General features: G+C 39.8%; 1 protein-coding gene across 5 annotated transcripts in view; it reads left to right on the plus strand.

Moving 5' to 3' along the window:
• LOC139333409 (CUB and sushi domain-containing protein 3-like) overlaps positions 1-10961 on the plus strand; it is a 224752-nt gene extending 213791 nt beyond the window's left edge. For all 5 annotated transcript variants that reach the window (XM_070965782.1, XM_070965784.1, XM_070965783.1 and 2 more), the window contains 7 exons: positions 2662-2841; positions 3309-3374; positions 5117-5275; positions 5695-5807; positions 6581-6668; positions 7508-7649; positions 8420-10961. In XM_070965782.1, the coding sequence (XP_070821883.1) occupies positions 2662-2841; positions 3309-3374; positions 5117-5275; positions 5695-5807; positions 6581-6668; positions 7508-7649; positions 8420-8579 (908 nt within the window). In that variant the 3' untranslated portion in view covers positions 8580-10961. The remainder of the gene's footprint in view (positions 1-2661; positions 2842-3308; positions 3375-5116; positions 5276-5694; positions 5808-6580; positions 6669-7507; positions 7650-8419) is intronic.
• The last annotated feature ends 1244 nt before the right edge of the window (positions 10962-12205 follow it).

Raw genomic sequence — 12205 nt, forward strand, 5'->3', positions numbered from 1 at the left:
CCAAACAGTCATAAATCCTCTAAAATACCTTTCTCTGTGATTAAATGCTCTTCTGTTACTGTGAAGCCACTTAAATGGATTTAAAAGTGAAGCCAACCAATTTTGCACTGCTGGCGAAAGCAAAAACTTGGAGGGATTATCAACACAATAGATGTAATAGATGCAACGGACACAAGTCAGAGTTTAATATCACTGGATTTTAATCACATTACCTTTCTATCAGATTAATACTTTCGCTCATGGGTACACACCCCAAATCCCTAAATTTCTCTCCAGCTCACTTTGATCTTTTGAAACTCAGCAGTGAAACGTGTTGAGTTCCAAAACCTCAGTGGTGAAAGTTTTAGATTCAAGGCTGCCACTGAGCATTATAACAAGTGCACGAGGTGCACCTTTAGTACAAAGCAGCAGTAGTCTCAATAAGCAGCCAAAGAAAACATCATTTTGATTTCAAAACCTGCATTTTGTACTACGTGTTAAATAAAAAAAAAAGCTATAAGACCTTGTAACAATTGAAAAGTTCACTTTGTCCTCTTGCCCATGACCTGCTGTTTCCGGCTGTAGCTGGCTGTCCTCAGCTGGACTGTCTCCCTGTGTGACTGCCTCTGTCTGTCTCTGTCGGTCTGTGTTACTAACTAATGCACTGTCTCTATCAGATACCAACTTTGAACTAAGAACATTACATGCTGTTGTGTGACAGAAAAAGTGTCTTTTGAGGGCTCATGTAATCTCAGGGGTAAAGCCTGCTGTGCTGTTTGAAGTGTAAATAAACATAGTACTGTCAGCAGAACTTGATGAGGGATATGACATGTCTTTGATACAACAATTCATTGGCCTTGTAAGTGTCTTCAGTATTCATGGTCTACAAACGGTCCAACCAATCCGGACATGTGCTGACAGTTTGTCATTTTAAATGAGTTACATAGACGCATGCTCAGGAGTGCGAGAAGGAGTTTATTTAATTATTTAGCTCTTTATTTATTTAGGTCTCCAGACTTTATATCTACAACTTAGAGCATGAGGCAGGTTTTCTTCTTTCTTGCAGTGTAAAGAGATACCACATTAGATTTCCTGAGGGCAGGTTTATCAAAAAGCTGTGGGCGGCACACACAGGCAACTTAGACATACCAAATTCTTATAGCTCCTGTGTGTCTGAGTGTAAGATGAATAAGATAAGTATCCTGCTGGGTTTCAGTATCTGTTTTAATTTCTAGAGCACTCACACATTTCACACAAACACACGTAATATAACTGTATCAAACACTGGCAAAGGTAACATCCAGCAAGAGGGATTTCCTGCAGCCCTCTCGTCTTTCATGATGCCCAGAAATTGGGTTTCATCCTTGCACCTATTCCACTCACCCTATTGCCACTAATGTCATTAAGGCTGCATGAAGGACCGATTTGGCACTGTGACTCAGTTGCAGCTGTCTCCCATTTGACAGCTGGCAATGTATTCTTTCACTCACAAGCTGCAAAATTATTTCACTATTTTCACATTATTGTTGACGCCTCAGAGCCTGAATGTTCAACCCCTCAGTGTTTTGGTGGTGCAGGGTGATTTGCATAAATTTTTGTTTTGCAGAGAGTTTGTTGATGTGAAAAATTAAACCAAGTACACTCAGCCCACTCATGAGAGAATGAAAACATTTAATATGGTCTATAAGAGGCTGGTGTTTTGGCAACACAGCAATAACAGCTTTTGTCCCAAGTTTCTGATTCAGCGAAAGCTTTTCAGCGCTATCCTAAATCAGCATGTCTCTAGCTTCCTGTTTTTTGAGACAGAATAATTCAATAAGCAAGAAAGTCAAAACTGAATCAGTCTTAAAAAACTTGAGTTCAAACAAGACACGTGGTTATATTCTCTTTTCAGGTCACACTGCTCTGACTTGCAGAATGTGGGCTGCACTTAAAAGCCTCCTCCAGTGTCCATAAGTGACCTTGCAACCTATATGCACATCTTCTTTATAGAAAACACTTGCAAGATCTGCAATGCCATTCACTTCAAAACTGTCTCAAGGACACTGGTGCTGTTAGTCTAGTTTGGTCCCACCCTTGAAAATTTTGATTCATTCAAGAAATACAAAAACGACTCCAAAATATTATTTATTTATTCATTTACTGCTGAATTGCAAACCAGGGCTTTTGGTAAATGGCTTATAATAATTCACACAGTTGCTGCTTTGACTTCATTTAAGCTCTCTTCATTCTGCAGGCTAATTCAGTCAAATTAAGCAGTGCATCTCCCAAGCCACAAGTGTCCATATTCATATCAGAAAAGAAACTAGACATATTAAAGTAGCAACATGTTCCCTAATAGCTCCCTGGACTCACTTAAATTGGAAAATGTGTGTGTGCTTCGTTTTTTATTCAGTTTTTTTTCTCACCCATCTCTCTCTCTCTCTCTCTCTCTCCCCCCAGTGAGTCCTTAATTATCTTCCTGTCTATCTGTACGTCTGTGTGTGTGTGTGTGTGTGTGTGTGTGTGTGTGTGTGTGTGTGTGTGTGTGTGTGTGTGTGTGTGTGTGTGTGTGTGTGTGTGTGCGCGCGAGCGCATGTGTAATCAAATGTGTGTATCTGACTACAGGCATTTGTATGTGTGTGTGTGTGAGTGTACTTTGTGTGTGTGCACTAATGCATCTGCCCTCTGCTTGCTCTCCAGCTCACTCCTGCAAGCAGCCACGGAGCCCGGCCAACGCTGACGTTGTGGGTCTAGACCTGCCCTCCTACGGTTACACCCTGGTGTACACCTGTCAGCCAGGTTATTTCCTTTCCGGGGGTTCAGAGCACCGTGTCTGCCGCTCTGAAGGCAGCTGGACTGGCAAGGTGCCTATCTGCAGAGGTACGTGGTCAGCGGAGGTCTGCGAGGACAGAATATGGAGAAGATGGCGGGGAGGAAGGGGATGGATTAAAAGTTAAAATGTTCAAGGGGAAGACTGTGCTCATGCATAAATGTGGAAGGTGTGTTGGGGCGGGCGGGGGGGCTCACTGATAGTTCAGTCAAATAAAATGCTAATGAAATATAATGAGACATTGTGGTTTCTGTGATATTTCTGTAAAGCCACTGTGTCAGTATATTGTTAGCTAATTGCAATATGCCTGTTCAGATTCGTTTTCAGTGTGTGTTGATGAATAAGTGTTTGTTAGAATAGAGCCACCAGAGATCTTACCAAAGTGAGGAAAAGTTGAACGCAGGCGGCAAGTTACAGTTTAGTAATGTTTACTTTTCCAACATCCTCCAGCTGTTAAGCCTCGCTGTGTATCACTACAGTACAACTTTGTGACATGCATATTTATGTTCTCCTGCAGTCGGTTCCAAATCACATGAGAAAACTGTCAAATCCGTACCAGGAACACCAAGCCCTAAAATAAATGGTGAGTCTTGAATGGCACAAGCTGTTGAGCTGGTAACCACAGAAGTCAGCAGTGTTGGAGCTACAGCATTAGCATCAGCTACAGGAAAGTGTCCATGATAGTGGACACTTTGTGTCTTACACTCTGCTCTGTGTTGGAACAGCAGCTCTGTCGCTGTGCAGTAGGTTGAGTGTACTGTCTTGTACAGTGGCTGAATGTGTGTCTATCAAATCATATAATTTTCACTGTCACTGTTCATAGGTGCTTAGTCTTAGTTCTGTAGCCCAAAATCAGCATTTTCTTTGCCTGTGGGATTCCAAACAGGTGTTTTTTGAGCAGCCTTTTGTTGCTCCTTGTTTGCTGGCATCAAACTTAGTATCAGCATATATTTACAAAAATCAATCAAGTTATCTTTGTACTGTTTTTAATTGAGTTTATATCAAAAAGCATTAGCAAACGATCAGATTCAGTTTTATTTCATTTTAAACAGCATCCCAACTTTTATGGAATCAGGCTTGTGATTTCTAAGTAATAGAGTGAATGGTACAAAAAGATAATTAATTGTAATTAAATATTAACAGGTCATAATAAGTGCAATATCTACTTAATGCATAAAATGAAATCAGCCTATAATTAGAAAATAATTGGTGCAACAAAATATGTCCAGATCATACATGCATGTTGCTGGTAGAGGCATTACTCTGTGTTTATGATGCAAATATTCAAAAGCCACTTAATCTGCCTCAAGTGTCAATGAGCATTGTAATCTAGTAACCAAATATTAAAAATGTGCTTTCACATGATAACGTGCCAAACCAAGATGGTTAACGTGGAACACATTACACGTTAAATATCAGCAGGCTAGCATTGACATTGCAAGCATGTTAGCATGCTTACATTTGCACTGAGCTCAAAGCTTGTTTACTGTTTCTGTAAAGGTAGTCAAGAAAACATACAAATATGCAATTTAGAGATCACTGTCTTTAACATGTCCTCAAGACCAGCAGGGTACAGTGTGCTCAGCCAGTTCCAGGTAAACTAATATTCCCAAGGGTGGTGAAAATGCACTCATTGAATTACATTTTACTTTTGTTAATCAGTATCAAACAAGGTAAAGCTATTAGCGACATCAGTCAGTTCCAAAATAATGTCATATTTTAACGTGTAAGTGCTTATTTTCACCTCTTAAACATGAACATGTTGTGCCAACAATTATTGAAATTGATGTAGTTAATACTAGATCATTATTTTGACTATTATTAAGTTAAGTTCCTGGTAATAACTACAAACAGTCACCTTTTTGCAAGGGTAATTAGCACGTCATTCCCTTGAAAATAATTACCAGGAGGTACTGGCTGTGCAGTTGCGCTGCTGCAAAAAGTTTTATCAATGTAAAACTGTTAGAAAAGTTCTGAGTTCACAGTGAGTCCAAAGTTCTGTCTTCCAGAATGTATTTAATTATCATTAATTGCGATTGTCAAAGCATATGAGGAACATGATATTATTCAAATTGAATGAAAAGACTGTTATTAGCTGTTTGATATGTTGACTCGACTGCACATCTAATTAACCATTTTGCTGTGTGGGTGCAAGCAGTCAGCTTGCATTAAAATCATAATGTTTGATGTCTCTTAAAAAACATGTTAGACATTGCTGTTTAATGGGAATGATAACTTCCACACTTTCACACTTTCCTCCACTTCTTTTGTGCTATTATTTTAATGGAATTATTTAATGAGTTTTCTTTTTTCTTTATCCTGAAGTTCCTGATGACGTCTTTGCCCCTGATTTCATCTGGAAGGGTTCCTACAATTACAAAGGCCAGAAGCAGCCGATGACTTTGACAGTCACAAGCTTTAACACCACGACGGGAAAAGTCAATGTAACTTTAGCCGACAGTAGCATGGAGTTTCTGCTGTCTGGTGAGTCATGTATAACTCATCTGTCTTCTGCTTCCTCCCCTCCACCTCCCTCCTCCTCCTCTCACTACCTCTGTGTGTCACTTCCATTTATTTTGAGGGTGCCTCGTGTCAATCAGTCAATCACTAAATGATCTCATGCATGAGAGTGGAAATTAACTATTGGCTCTAAAGACGGATGTGTTAGTCTGCGCTGACTGACTAACTGCCCACTCAAGAGTCACTCATCTCCTCCCCTCCTCCTCCTCCTCCTCCTTCTTCGGCTGTGTTCTCTTCTCATCTTTCCTCAGCGCTTCTCTTCTGCTTTCCTTTACTTTCTCTCTGTACTTCTCTCTGCTTCTTTTTCTCTATCCTTCCTCCACACATCCTCATCCCTTTATTCACATCATTTCTCGTATCACCTCTCGTCCTCTACCTTGTAGGAGTGTACAAGCGCCAGGAGGCTCGGTTAATGCTTTTGCTGTACCAGATGAGAGCGCTGGCCCACAGCTCTTTGAGCAGGATTACTGATGAGACATGGGCAATGGACGGATTTGTGAGTATACACAGGAATTTGAAGCAGCTGGCCAGTGATCTTTTGAAAATAACCGAGAGCTGTGACTGTCTTTTATTCCATTTTATTTATTTTTTTCCTCAGTCTGACAGACAGAATATTACAGGCGATGGGGTTGTAATGACTTGGGTGCCAAAAATAAGCCTTCCATGGACTGAATCAAGCCAGTGTTTCCTCATTATTAGTCTTTTTCTCATCCTACTTACTGTGCCAACACGGTGAAAAAAATCACAATACATGACAAGAAACTGCGACAATGAGCAGAATAGTAATTTCCTGGCTTCTTGTCCGTTTTTGTTTACATCTAGTTACATTGGTTGTGCATCAGATGCACCGGGCGCTCTGTGTGAACCATTTCAGTGTTCCCACGCTGGCAATTTGCTGAATAAGCGCAGACACACGGCTGACATCTAAGGGACCTGGACCAGCTGCAGGACAGTTGTTGTTTGTGGAACTGAAGTTCTTCTAAAATAAACTTCAAGGTCCATTTAATAACAATGTGTGACAGGTGACTGCACACGGCGGAGCTATTGATGGCATGCCGCACAGCTTCTGGAGCAGGGCTTCAGCTAACAAAGGTGTTATTTCTGAATGTAGCATGACAGAATGTGTCACGCTAAATACAGTATATGTACTTTTTGATGTGGTGGAGAATAGATGTAACACTCTCTTAGGCGCCAAGAAAAGTCAGGTTTTATTCATGTGGTTGAAACAAAACGTAGTGTTCCTCGAGCTCTGTGTTTTTTTCCTGCTAGGTTTCAGCTGAGCCTGAGGGTGGCAGCTACGTGTTCCAAGGCTTCATGCAAGCTAAAGACTATGGACAGTTTGGACTCCAGAGACTCGGTATGTGTCTTTTCAAATACATTAAGCCCCAGTGCTATTGGTCTCTCTTTCTCAGAAAGAGTTGAGATTCAAACCCCCACACCGCTTAAAAATGCATTGTGCTTTTTGTGAATGAATGAATCTGAGTTGGAAACACAAAACAAAGATTCTGAATTGTCCAGTGAGGAAGACGATACAGATGCAATTTTACTTTTTATTTATTGATTTTATGGAAAGCATATAATTTTTGTATGTCTTAAAACTTGCCTGGAGGGACTCTTTACCATCGTGGAGAATCCAGATAATGATCCAACATGTTGCAAACCTTTCCAGTTACCCCTACTATTCCTAATGAAAGAACATGTTTTAGTAAGTCTGTGTTAAATGGCAAGATTCCCTTTCTAAGCCAGTTATATAACATCTCCTTTCAATCAATAAAGCTACATATTTGCTGTGTAGTGACAGCATATGTACATGTGTGAGTGTGTTGCCATCTACTGCCTCAGTCATACAGCACCCAGTGGATCATTTCCTTCCACATCATCGTCCTTTATTTCTTTGTGCTCAACATTCCTGTTGTCATCATCTCGTGATTGTCTTCAGCGAGATTATCACAGTCACAGTGATCACTATCAGTATGATCGTCATGTTTGTCGTCTCTATCAACTTGCTGCCGCGTCTCCAGCTTCATCATTGTGATCATCTTCTTCTTCATTATCATCATCATCGTCACCAGCAAATGATATGTATCTTTCTATTATTCCATCTGTTTCTCCACTGTTTGTGTCATTTTGTACATCTGAATATTTTAAATGTTCTTCCCTCATATTCTTTAGCTGAATTTGATGCTTTTCTTGCAGGTTTGAGTGTGAGAGAGAACGTCACGCTCCCTGACCCTGAAACCAACGGCTCCACCAACAGCAGTTCTGTTGCTGTCGCTATCCTCGTGCCTTTCTTTGCCCTCATCTTTGCAGGCCTCGGTTTTTATCTCTACAAACAGCGGTATGTAATGTATCCTGGTGTCTTCTATAGTAGCTTCAAACCCAATTTTAGTAGCTACTGTAGTCTATATCTGTTTGGTTGCCACTTGAGACAGAAAGTATTACATTTTCATGAGCGTGTCCCATGTTGAGTTTTAAAGTTATCTACCACAGATCTGACGCTGAAAAAGTTTCAGGAAGCCAGATTTATGTAGATGTTTGTACAGTTGCAGCCAAAGGAAATTCACATCAAGATGAGGTAGATAGTACACCGTGGCCCACTTCCACAGCCTGCTTTACTGCTGCAAGGTTCCTCACTGGATACAGTAGCTTACTTGTGAGAGGCTTCAAAGCATGATGCAATATCAGACAACGCGTTACCATCCAAACCATATTACACAGCAGCATACGTCAGGCATTTTTAATGAGAGTGGCTTCAGTATATGGTCTTTGTCCATGTACATATGTGTTCTATGAGTGTGCAGTATGTATTGTGTGTAGATGGGTGGAGGTTTTTTTTTTTTTTTTTTATTGAAGAAGGTTGCCTATCAAAACAGTACATACACAAAGAACCTGTGACATGCAAATTCTGCACTCATTATATTAGTTACCGGTGAACTGGCGTAGGACTCTTCTGACTGATCTTTTCAACAATAATTACCATTCAGCCTCATTTACCTACTGCAGCTGTCCACACCAAGATAATGGAAACATGTTTATTGGATTGGAAGGAGGCAAGATAATTGGGATGCTGTTTCTCAACTAATATGCAACCTCATTTTTCCTCTCCAGGAAAACAGATAAAGCGCAGTACACAGGATGTTCTGTCCACGAGAACAACAATGGACAGGCCACTTTTGAGAATCCCATGTACAACACAAACACAAAAGCTGCTGAGGGGAAAGTCGTCCGCTTTGACCCCAATCTCAACACCATCTGCACCATGGTTTGATGTCTACTGAGTATGAGAGAAAGAAACACATAGAGGGAGAATACACCTTCTCCTTGTTTGCTTAACATGAATATATATATACACATTTCTATTTTCCCTGTTTCTGATGACATACAACAAAGACACAGAATTAATCAGAAAACATAAAGCACATTTTCAGCAACACTAATGGCAGTTGCAATCGATCGTATTCAGAATCTCAAAGATTGATGAGAGTGGAAGGGGAGGTCCTACACCTTTCCAGATCTTCCCGTAGTTCGGCGAAGAGAAGTGTTCTTTACACTCTGTGAGTGTTGGCTTTATGAATAAAAGAGCCTCTGGCATATAGATAAAATAGAGTATTTTATGCTCTGCAGTATAAATATAGAGGGGTTACTTCACAATGCCAAATGAAAAATTTAGAACTTTTTCTTTTCAAGAAAACAGCCCATGTCTAGCCCCTTTGTTGTTTTGTTTTTGTCTTAGTCTTGTGTTCATCCTGATGAGTTATTTTCTCTTATGGAGGTGAGGAGCCTCTCAACTGTGAGTTGATCAATGTAATCTTTAGAGCCTATTTTCCAAGCAGTGGGGTGTGTGAGAGATGAGGAAGTAGAAAAGAAACTGCCTCTCTTTCAGTAATGTCAGTGTTGTAGTCTGTTCAAAGTTATATGGTCAATTATACCTCTTAATTGGATGGTACCTCCTACTGACGAAATATATGGCCAGGGATTTAATTACTGGAGTGAGGTACCTTTTTTCGAGTGCCACTGGGAATGCTAGGGCTTTTATTGTTACAGTGCAGTGCCGTTTCTCTGACAACAATAGAGTACATTGTCTTCTCGAGAGATGAGTCAACATTAGGGTTTATTATCAAGTCGTGTGCAGTGAATGTGTTTATGACAGAAATGTTCTTAACGTGTGAGAGTTTAAACTGAGTCTAGTCAAGGCATACTGTACCGTTCAGTACATCGTGTGGGGCTGTACTCAAATCATCCATCCATTTAACCTGTTATTAAGTTATTGAAGCTATTCTGAAAACAGATTGATTTTTGGTAATTTTCCTTCTCATGATTCTCCAGTTCTGTCTTTCTGTGTCCCAAATAAGCCAAAATTGGAGTGAATTAACCCCAGCCTTGAGCCTGCATATATCAAGAATCTCAAAGTAGGAGTTCCTTGCTGAGTTATGTCAGGTTTTTATTGAACAACAAAGTTGAGAATACCTTCGGTGCACAGTACATACAGCTGGCCAGGTTTCCCAGAAGTTTGTTTAAGACTGGTTGTCATAAATCAAAGAGTGAAGATGTGTCAGTGAGCAGTCCGATGAACCTTATTGTCTTGTTCTATGTTAACAAACGTTTTGACATGCGTCTGCCTGACTTGAGAGTAATTCCAAGACAACTTCCACATCATCCCTGGTTTTTCATAAGCTGTGTTTGTTGTGGAATTCTTTTGGGAAACCGTGCCTTCGTCAGTAAATAGCCTGATCCACACTCCTACTCTCAGACACTTGATGAATGCACAGCCTTGGCCTATTTTATTGACTGATACAAATGGTTATATCATTGTCTTACTGAACCATCAGCTTCTGCCAACAAATGTACAGTACACATGGAAAAGATTTGCACACTTAAACATGAGCCACCATTAGTATTGTACTATCATCCAAGGCCATCCATGTTTGAAGAATGAAAAAGGAATTAGACACTGTCATCACATCTCTACATCATTGCAGTGCCTTGAATACTGTATGGGCATATGTTTTTAAGGAAGACATAACATTTATTTCATGAGAAAAACTGTACATCAGTGTAATTAATCTGCACAGTTATCACTGAGTGAGCTGAGTGATGTCAGCTCTGATGGTTTATCTAAGAGGAGGTGTGTTTGAAAAGCAGCTCATAGTTTCATACCTGTGCATGTTGGCAAAAAGTGATCCAGTATAGCAATTGCTGCTATAGTACTTTGTACCACTATGTTGATTCCTGTCATTGCTGTTACATTTTGTACATTTATACAGTTTTGATACTTGATGGCATTCTTTGGCAAGATGTCTTGTGTTATTGATATGTAATATATTTTGCGAGTTCATATTTCTTATGGATGAGAAAAGAAATGCATATGAAAAAAAACAGTATATGGCAAGTCAGTCTTACATCAGACTAGAGTAGAATGCTTTTAAATGTACCACACAGTTGTTATCCCATTCAAAGACCTGTGTATATGAATATGTACATATTATAAAACTTTTGTAAAGAGATATATTTTTTATGCAAATAAAGCATTTGTAAGTTATTGAATATGTTGTGTAAAATTTCACATGTAAATGTCATGTAAGATTAAAAAATGTTTTGTATTTTTTTCTTTATCAGCAATGTATAAATCCTTAATTTATATATAAAATTTAAAATAATGAACTTCGGTGTTGCTCTTCTCTTTTATTAACCGAGTTGTCATGGCTTGATCCAGCCTCTGTTCTGAAACTCTGCACTCGGCTGCACTGTTTGCAAAGTAAGATAAGTTGCTGCAGTGAACTGAGCAGAGAGCTTTTATCTTTCAGTCTGCTGCTTCTTTCCGTTGCACCTTTACAGATTTTTTAATGAGTTTTCCACTTGCTGACTGCTTGGTTTAGCCAAAATAAGATCAGCACTGATGCTATCTTTGTCCATGAGACACTGTAGATCTTTAAAGACTGCTTATGCTGTAGCAATGCATTGTGGTCAATAATCCTTGTTAACATTAACACCTGGTATGAGCAGAAAGTCAGTTCCATCTTTGTTGCTAAACACATTTAAAAGAAGTGAAATGAACTTGAAAAGCCATCATCCGCATCTCTGCTGAGCTTTCCTCATCCCTGTGATCCGACTCATTTTGCCCTCCTCTCTCTGCCACTCTCCGTGGTTACAAATGGCTGAAATTTTCTTGCCACAAAATGAGATGTCATTTATACAGTGGTGTGCAAAAGTTTCCTTCGCCTGGTCAAAATGTGTGTTATTGTGAATGGTTAGAAGATTGATGATTGGAGACTGCGGCTGTATTCTGAGAGTCCTCTCACAGAGCTCCTAACTTTGCCTGAAAATGTCTTGCAAGGAGTCCGAGCTTAGGAGTGATATAGGAAAATTCTTGAAGCAACTCTGCGCCAAGAAGTGACTGAAACATCTTATAGAGGAGGCGTGGTGGAATTTAGTGTGGTGGAATTATGGGTACTATTTTATGTAATGAACGTCTCGAATTTTGAATATATCATAAAGCCGTACTTTAAAAGAAAAACCTGTTCACATGCTGATAATTATTTTATTTATTTGTTTACATTTGTTGTCATGCTGCTAATTTTGGAGCATTTTTTGACATAACTCTACCATAAACATAACTCTGCCATCATTTACACCAAGAACAGCAGGGAAGCCCAATATGTCGATGAATGCCCTTTTGCGAGCCTGCGAGGTGTGGACATCCAGTGGAAATGAGATGAAGTGCGCCACAGTATGAGGCTGTGACAGCGCTGTAATGTGTGTGATCACTCTGCTGATGGAAGGCTGTGACAGACCCAAGTCATCAGCAGTCATCACTGCTGCATTTTTCAACTTGTCAAAGATCTTACTGTTACGATCACTTTCATTGCTGGCATTAAAGCGTTATTGTGTTCGGTG

The sequence above is a fragment of the Chaetodon trifascialis genome, chromosome 7, assembly GCF_039877785.1.
Source record: "Chaetodon trifascialis isolate fChaTrf1 chromosome 7, fChaTrf1.hap1, whole genome shotgun sequence".
Lineage (NCBI taxonomy): Eukaryota > Metazoa > Chordata > Actinopteri > Chaetodontiformes > Chaetodontidae > Chaetodon > Chaetodon trifascialis.